Source organism: Arvicanthis niloticus, unplaced genomic scaffold, assembly GCF_011762505.2.
Source record: "Arvicanthis niloticus isolate mArvNil1 unplaced genomic scaffold, mArvNil1.pat.X pat_scaffold_1470_arrow_ctg1, whole genome shotgun sequence".
In the NCBI taxonomy this organism is placed as follows: Eukaryota; Metazoa; Chordata; class Mammalia; order Rodentia; family Muridae; genus Arvicanthis; species Arvicanthis niloticus.
This window is the reverse complement of record NW_023045429.1, coordinates 14,822-23,885: the sequence shown is the minus strand read 5'-3', so window position 1 is coordinate 23,885 and position 9,064 is coordinate 14,822. Positions and strand designations below refer to the sequence as shown.

General features: G+C 41.4%; 1 protein-coding gene across 1 annotated transcript; it reads left to right on the top strand.

The window, feature by feature from the left end:
• Positions 1-3,912: 3,912 nt before the first annotated feature.
• LOC117701610 (cancer/testis antigen 55-like) lies at positions 3,913-8,215 on the top strand. The gene is made up of 4 exons (XM_034493188.2): positions 3,913-4,091; positions 6,477-6,621; positions 7,256-7,368; positions 7,948-8,215. The coding sequence occupies exons 1-4, from the start codon at positions 3,921-3,923 to the stop codon at positions 8,140-8,142; spliced, it is 624 nt and encodes a 207-aa protein (XP_034349079.2). The 5' UTR covers positions 3,913-3,920; the 3' UTR covers positions 8,143-8,215.
• Positions 8,216-9,064: the final 849 nt, after the last annotated feature.

Genomic DNA, 9,064 nt, shown 5'->3' with positions numbered 1-9,064 from the left:
GTTTGCACCACTGAAGATGAAACTCATAGCTTTCACTCTAACACTGAGATACATTTTCAGCCAATCTTTATTTCTGAATGTTGGGTGAGAGTTCATCTGTATGTGTTTTAAAGAAAACTACAATTACTGGGCTGGCATTTGTATTCTCTTAAGGTTTGTTTGACATCTGTCCAGCATCTTCTAGCTTTTATAGTATCTGCTGAGAGGTCTGGTGTAATTCTGATAGATCTGCCTTTATATGTTACTTGGCCTTTTTCCCTTACTTCATTTAATATTCTTTCTTTGTTTGCACACTTAGTGTTTTGCTTATTATGTGACGGGAGGTATTTTTCTTTCTGGTCTACTTTATTTGGCATTCTGTAATCTTCTTGTATGTTTATGGGCATCTTTTACTTTAGGTTAGGAAAGTTTTCTTCTATAATTTTGTTGAAGATATTTATTGGCCCTTTAAGTTGGGAATCTTCACTCTCATCTATAACTGCTATCCTTAGGTTTGGTCTTCTCATTGTGTCCTGGATTTCCTGGATGTTTTGTGATAATAACTTTTTGCATTTTGCGTATTGTTTGACAGTTGTGCCAATATTTTCTATGGTATCTTCTGCAACTGAGATTCTCTCTTCTATCTCTTGTATTCTGTTGGTGATGCTTGTGTCTATGACTCCTGATTTCTTTCCTAGGTTTTTTAACTCCAGGGTAGTCTCCCTTTGTGATTTCTTTATTGTTTCTACTTCCATTTTTATGTCTTGGATGGTTTTGTTCAATTCCTTCACCTGTTTGATTGTATTCTCTTGTAATTCTTTAAGGGATTTTTGTGTTTCCACTTTAAGGGCTTCTACCTGTTTACCTATGATCTCAAATTCTTTGTGAGTGTTATTTATGTCCTTCTTAAAGTTTCTCTATCATCATCATTAGAAATGAATTTAAATCTGAATCTTGTTTTCCTAATATTATGGGGAATCAGGAATTTCTTGTGTGGGAGAACTAAGTTCTAATGATTCCAAGTGCCCTGGGTTGCTGATGCTTATGTTCTTGAGCTTGCCTTTCGCAATCTGGATCTCCTTAGTGATACCTGCCTGTCTCTGACTGGAGCCTGTCTTTCCTATTATCTTGGATGTATCAGAAACTGTGTCGGGTGGGTGTTACTTCTGGGGTAAGAGCTGGGGCCCCAAAATGCTCAGTGCTCAGGTCCAGACAGGAAAGAACCAGTGCTCCTGTCCAGGAGTGACTTCCTGTGTCCTAGTGGGTCCCAGTTACTCCCTGTTTGGGGCGGGTGTTGTTGTCTGCTTACCTAAGATACTGCCTGGGTTAGAGCTCCTGGGAGTCCTGCTTCTTCTGGGTTCTGTGAGAGTGGGGCAGATTTGCCACCCAGGATCTGCTCAGTGCTTGGTCCCAGACAGTTATTTTTTAAAGATTTATTTTATGTATTTGTGTACACTGTAGCTGTCTTTAGACACACCAAAAGAGGTCACCAGACCGCATTACAGATGGTTGTAAGCCACCATGTGGTTGCTGGGAATTGAACTCGGGACCTCTAGAAGAGTGCTTTTAACCAGTGAGCCAGTTCACCAGCCCTAAAGTTATTTTTTAAGTGGTATAAATATTATCAAGCAATTCCACAATACTTATTTTAGAGGTTAACTGACACATAAAACTGATATATTCTCAATGTTAATTCTAGCCCCCACACGGTAACACTGCAAACAAAATAGAATTTTACTGCAGTGCATAAACAATGTCTTACTATGAAATAGGGAGGTAGAGGTGTGGTGGAGAAATGGCTCAGTGCTTAAGAGGACCTGGGTTTGATTCCCAACACCCACACAGAGACTCAAAACTGTCTTCAATTCCAGTTTCAGGAAAACCCAACGTCCTCATACAAACAGGCAGGCAAAGCATCAATGCACATTAAACAATAGACATGCTATCCCCAAACTTTCATATAACAGGGGACCTACACACACACACACACACACACACACACACACACACTGTCCCTGATTCAAACAATACCACTATGTGACTAGTGCTTATATCTACCACCAAGCTCGATTTTTAGTGGGCAGAGCAGGGATACAAGCTTTTGCCACACCTCCTAAGACAAACAAAGTCCTGACCCTCTCATGAGAATGTGAAAAACAGCCAGCCCCATAAAACCAAAGTGAGTACCCAAGGGCAAAACTGCAAGCAGATTTTCCAAAGATTTCCCTGTTGGTGCGCTAATCCCTCATAATGGGTGGGCGGGCACAAATGTCTGCCCAGTGCAGCTCATTGGCTGTAGCCAATGACATAAGCAGTGACGTATGCATACCATTGTCTCTCCTTGGCTGGTAGTAGGTTACACTCAGGATTGACTCTCCTTAGCTGGTGGGTTCAAAGAGGTGGGCTCTCCATGAGCAGGGAGATTTTTAAAAAATAATTTGTTTATTTTCCCCTCATTTTACATTCTAACCACAGCCCCCCCTTCCCTCCTTTCGCCCCCATCCCACCCTTACAAAATCCTCCCCCTATTACCCTTTTCTCCCTCAGAGAAGGGGAGCCCCCCTTGGATACTACCCTGTCTTGGGACAACTAGACCCAGCAGGACTAGACACGTCCTCTCTCCCATTGAGACACAACCAGGCAGCCCAGGTAAGGGAAGAAGATATAATGGTAGGAGACAGAGACTGAGACAGCCCTCACCCCACTTGTTAGGGGACCCACAAGAAGCCCTAGGAGGACTAGGTCTAGCCTCTGTATGATCTGAACAGAAAGTCTTATGGGAAGCTTACGGCAGCAGCCAGAAGGTGCCCTGTCCCAAGCTCAACTGAGAGCCTCTCTTTAACCATTCACTATCATTTCACAGAAGCTCTGGAATGGGTAGAGATCGCGAGAGTCATTCAAAGGAGGTCTGATGAATCATCTGTAAGTGTTAAGACACTGCCCAAGCCAGTATGCAGACGCTTTGGCGCCGTATTACATCACTCTTTCTGAGGAAAACAGAGTCGGAGGAAAAGACATATGCATGGACTCAAGGTATGCCTCTGAGAGTCTACTTTTCACACTACCCCCATTCAAGGAGACTCCTCAGAAAGTCTTTCCTCCACTTTAAGATGCAAAGGGGCACAAAGACCTGAGAGGGACCTGCCACCAACCTGAGTGGCCATTGAGCAAGAGGACGTTCCTGAGTTTCCAAGTAAGGCCAGTACTGAACTGTGCCCCAAGCTCCTGTGGTATGCCAAAGCAGGAGGGTGTTTGGATCAACTCACAGAACACGTGACACAAGTCTTTGTGGGCTGTAATGTCCCTGCCTTCGCATCTTGCCCTTGAAAGATGTCTTTGGCTATCCCCCAGAGAAAGGGAACATCGCACTTTGAGAGTGAATTCAGCCTTGTTTTCCATGAACACATGTATCTGAAGCCAGGAGGCAGGGTTGTAAGGAAGGCACTATAGAGGAAGGTGACCAATTGTCCCAGCATGGTACAGGAGGCAGATCCCCAAACAGTACTTACCCATAAGACTTATGAAGAGCAAAAGGAAATTTGGCGACGTGTCCTTACATCTGCACATATCTTTTAATGCTTTGTCAGAAGGGATGTTGGAGAATGTAGAGCTATGGCTATGCATTTGCTGCTGCTGTTGAGTCAGGCATATACTAGTAACAGTGGGAGTTTAAAGGGGCTTCCTGAGCAGGTAGATGAACATAGCACTTGTGTTCCCACTGGAACAGGTCAGCCACAGCTGAAATAGATGCCATGGAGGTGCCATTCGTGAGTCACAAACTTAGGATGCAGTGATGGCTGTTGTCTTATGGTCAGAGGAGTGATGCTATGTGCTCATATCTACAAGGGTGTTCAAAAACGAACTTGTCTATAGTGGGTGCTTGCATTTGACATGAACCCGTGTGACCTTTGTTTACTTGTGTTGTAGAGAACTCCAAGTTGATGTCTATTCAGGGAGTTGTGACCTCTCTGTGTAATGACTATGGCTGGATTAATGAAACCATCTTCTTCAATACGGACGTAATCAGTGACAATGTGCTTCTGAACATAGGGACAAATGTCCTTGCACTTGTAGAAGAAAACCCAAGAAATCATATCTTCAAAGCAATCAAGGTATGGCTGAGTTTTTCCAGAGTCTCTTATTGTACTGCTTACTGTTTTCTTGCTGTGATAAAATACCATGATCAGAGCAACTTCAGGAAGAGCATTTATTTGGGCTTATGGTACTAGAAAAGCAAGAGGCCAACATGGCCGTGAGGCATAGGAGAAAGCAGCAGGTATGGTGACTGAGACAGGTAGCTGAGTGCTCACCTCTTCAAATACAATCACAAAGCAAAGAGGCAGGGTTAGAAATGCTGGTAATCTCTAAAATTTCCATTTCTTTCCAGCAAACTCCCACCTTCTAAACCTCTCCTAACAGTGCCCCCAACTGGGGACCAAGTGTTCAAATATCTGAGCTCATTACAGAAGTCACCATTCAAACCACTACATTGGGTGAGCATGGTGGTATATTGCATTAGTTCCAGCACTCTGGAGTCAGAAGCAGAGAAATTTCTATGAGTTCAAGGCCAGCCTGATCTGCAGAGTTCCAAGCCAGCCCCAGTTACATGGTGAAAACCCATTTTTAAAAAAAGATTCAGACAATGTTGCTATATGGTCAAAGTTGACATTCCACTTCTCTGAGATTAATGGGTTTGATTTTCTAATATTTCAATGCAGTGATGCTTCTTTGCTTTCTAAATATTTTTCTTCTCTTAGTATTTCAACAACATGTAAATGAAGGTTCTGTATAATCCTGTAACTTCTATCATATACTAAGCAGCTATTTTCTATTCAATATCCAACTAGCAGAATCAGCAGGAAAGTATGTTTTATACACTTTTCTATGGCAGTTAAAGAACACTTTCTTGCTTACTTTAATTTTTAGATTTTTTTATTTATGTGTATGAGTATTTTGCCTACATGTATGTGTATCTGTGATCAGCATGCGTACCTGGTGGTAGAAGAGGTTGTGAGCCTCCAAGTAGGTGCTGTGAATTTAAACCGGATCCCTTGCAGGAACACCAAGTGCTCTTAAACCCTGAGCTAACTCTTCATCCCCAACTAAAGTACATTTAACATAAATCAATTTTTTAAATACTACTATAAATTTTGAATGACTTACAGATGTAAGTCTCACTTCAGTTCAACTATTTATATATTGATGGCTATTGTCAAGTTATTCTTAGTTACACTTTTCCAATTGAGAGTCTCAATAGCAGGCCACAGAAGATCCCTTTGCCAGTATTAATCAGATGCATTATTATTATTACTATTATTATCATTATAAAATCATGGTAAAATTGAAAACAGAGAAGCAGAGTCCTAATGTTATTTTGATTTTTTAACATCATAATGATAGTTATAATTTTTACTTCTTGATCTTCTCGTACAAGAGATTCACTATAGATTTTTCCATAATCACAAAAATATATTTACTAAAAAAATATGTATTTATTGTCTTATGTTTTCTTTAAACTTCTGGGTTTTTGTTTTCCACATATTTTTAAAATATCAGTTCTCTCATAAGTGCACTTTGTCAGGAACATAGGCAAATATTGATGCTTTTACACATTGTCAGAAACTGTCAAATTACAATAAAGTGATAAAATGTAGTGATTACAATGGTGACATTTTGCCAGGAAATCCTGCTTTCTTTGGCAATCTGGACAAGATTACAAAGGGTCTTTTATTTCAGTCTTAATCACTATTCCTATTTCTCATATAACACATCACAATCAATATGTAAATGAACAAAACTTACAGGTTACATATTGCATGAAAAAGGTGAAAGAGGCCGAAGGAGATTTTAGGGAGCTTTCAGAAATGAGATGTAAATAGAGTCTTTACTGATTAGATTAGAACCTGAAACAGACTGTAGTGAAGGAACTGCTTCTGTAAAATCAGATGTTGTGGATTAGTGAATTTTCATCAAAGAAACAGATCTATGTAGATTTGCAGAGCAATAGAGTGGGACTTTCTCCCAGGTCAAGAATGGGTGGACTGTTTGAATGAGGGCCACAGGGGTAATCTGCAGGACTGGAAAAAGCAGGTAAGTAGACTTATCAACAACAAGGAATGAGCTCAGCTGAAGAGCCAGGGTCATTCTTTGCTTGTCCCTGTCAATCCATGACTAATCCCTCAAGTGTCAGAAAATAGGTCACTAGGGGCCATTGCTATCAAAGTGATAAGTGCACACCTCTTTATGAGGTTAAAATGAGGGAGTTGCACGTTTGCTGGGTCTGGTGTGTCTGACAATTTCTTAGGCCTGGTTTTCCTGATTATTATTTAAAAACTTCTCCAAAAACTCATAGTTTCCATTCACTTCAGTACAGGTATAACAGCACCCCTTCTATGCCCAGGAGTAAATGCTGTTGTTCTGATGGGGAGTCCTTGGTAAGGGGACAATCTCCTGCATGAAATTTTTATTCCACTTGCACTCACTGCCTCCTCTTATAGGTGAAAGCTATGAATAATCTTCCTGAGGGCAGTGAGCCATCAAAACTTGGCAGAAGGCTTTGTATCAAATGTGTCACCTCTGTAACTGAAGACAACATCTATATCAGCAAGGACACGTTTTTCCCATTATGCATGTTTTCTGGAGGTAGGAGTCATAGCTTTCAAAACATAGAACAAGAAATATAAGTATTGGGCTTGAGGGTCCTTGAAACTGAAAGTAGGGTACAATACAGGGGGAAAGGGTAGTATTTTAAATATTGCCTAGAGCTCCTGTCCCCTGTGATGACCATCACCATGTGGCCATGTGGTTGTTTTGATTCAGTTGATTTTGTTTGCCAAGTAGCTTTTTAACTTTGGTTTTTCACATAGGGTTCCTCAAAGTTACCAGAAACTCATACGTATCTGAGAATTGTGCATGGGATTAGGAAACCCAGCCACTAAGCTTCTGGGTCCTGAGATTCTAGTCTTTGTGACACTGCCCCAGGGTACATTCAAGATCGAATCAATGACAGCATTACATAACTATAAGGGATTTATCTTGAAAATATTTGCATCACATGTCTTTCTCAATGCCTGGGGAACACATCAGTGTAAAGAATCAGTGATTACATAGCTTTCTGCTTTCCTTGCTATAGGAAGATATTTAAGAGGTCTAAGTGTTTGGAAAATTACTTTACGTGCAGGAAATGTTAGTCAGCATATGGCAGTGAGTAAGGCCCTAGAAATGTCCTGTGACCTGACTGTATTAATACATAATCTCACTTCCTTGGCTGTTTTAGGATTCAGGCCATTCAAAGGAGATTTGTTGCTGGTTGAGTATTCCATGAACCCGGGCAATTCAAGCATCAATATCCACTCTGTCAGCCCCCTCAACTCTCAGAATATGGACGAGGTAATTGACCCCCATGAGTCTTGTCATGGGTAGGCAGCTCCCTCTCGTTCTTACTGATCCCTTTCCTGACCAAGATTTTGTGTGATATGTTTGGCAGTATAACTTCTGCCAGAGTGGATACATTTGTTCACTGAATGAAAAGAAAATAAGCAGAGAATAGTGTAGTATTCATCTCTGTCTCTGTCTCTGTCTCTGTCTCTGTCTCTGTCTCTGTCTCTGTCTCTCTCTCTTTCTCTCTCTCTGTGTGTGTGGGTGTGTGTGTGCTTACTTCCTCAGTTGTGTGTTTTTCTTGACTTTAGGCTGTTCCGTGGACAGCAGTAAGAAAATTGTCTTGGCTTTGAGTAAATTGTGGAGAAACTTTGAGTGCACTAGGTTTGAGGTGTGGCAACCTGCTGATGAAGGCAGGTCAGACCTTGGTTAGGACAGTCCGAGAATGAGTTGTAAACACAAGCAAGTAGAGTGTGAGGTTATGCTGGGGTGAGGGACCTACTGATTGGAGCTGGGTTTCTGGGGAGTGGAGGGCGATCTGTGGTGGGTAACATAGGTCCCTAGACTCATTGTCATCATTTCTCATCATAGGTCTGTGTTACCAGCATTGATGGAAGAAATGGTGTGGTGGAATCTACCATTTTTTTTACCCTCGATTCTCTCCACATACCTTCTGGGTATATACCAGGATTATACGACATAGTGGACGTTGTTGCTGTGGACAGTATCCAACCACACTGTTCTTGGAGAGCAGTATCAATGACCCCACTGGAAACGGTGAACTAACCAGGCTTTGTCATTCATTTTCAGACTTCTGTCTGCGGTCATGGTGTAATAAAATAGTATGGGCATGTAATCCAAACATCTGTGAGCTATGACTCTTTTGCCTTTCCAACGTTTTTTTCTCTATGATAATTTAAATTTTCTATCTGCACTCCATTTGGTAAATATCGTGCTATTTATAGATTTTCTTCCTATGATCATGTACAAAATAGTCAATTCAGAGAAATGATAGATCCGACTCAGGTCTACTTCAAACAAAAAGATTGAGCAGACTTTTATTAGGTTCAGAGGTGGTGCAATGAAAATTGCTTTCAGATTGTTGTACTTCTGAGAAGTTGTCTGTCTTTCCTTCATCATTTTCTAGTTTTCAGAAGGAATCCTGAACCTGGTTGCCATCTGAGGTGTTAAGGGTGCCTACACTGGAGACTGAGGCTATCTGACCAGTTGCTTTATATTAGTAGCTTGTACATCCTTGTGCTTCACCCAGATGATCGGGTTTAATTGCATGCCATTTAGGAATCCACTGTTGTCCTAATCATTTAGAGGTTCAACCCTGTAAAAGCCACCTATCTTCCAGGCAGTGGATCAAGATTCAGAACTTTCACCATATACACTTCCTGCTTGTGTGACCATCCCTACACTCAGAACCCAGAACCCCAAGCTCCAATGTTGGTTTTATATTCTGCCTTGCCACCCAAGAGTTCACTCATGCCAAAGCTTCTATTGGCTCTTTTGCCCACAGACCACTAGAGAAGATCTCTCACCTCAGATGGCTTAAGGTTCAGATCCCTTGAAGGTTTCCAGTGCTGAGCCATCCAGTGCTCTTGTGTCCATTGTGTCAAACTCCAAGGCCATCCAGTCTCTAGAAGGAGGGGATGCTCAGACAAAGCCTATTTGATTATGTTTATCAGCAATTCACCACAAC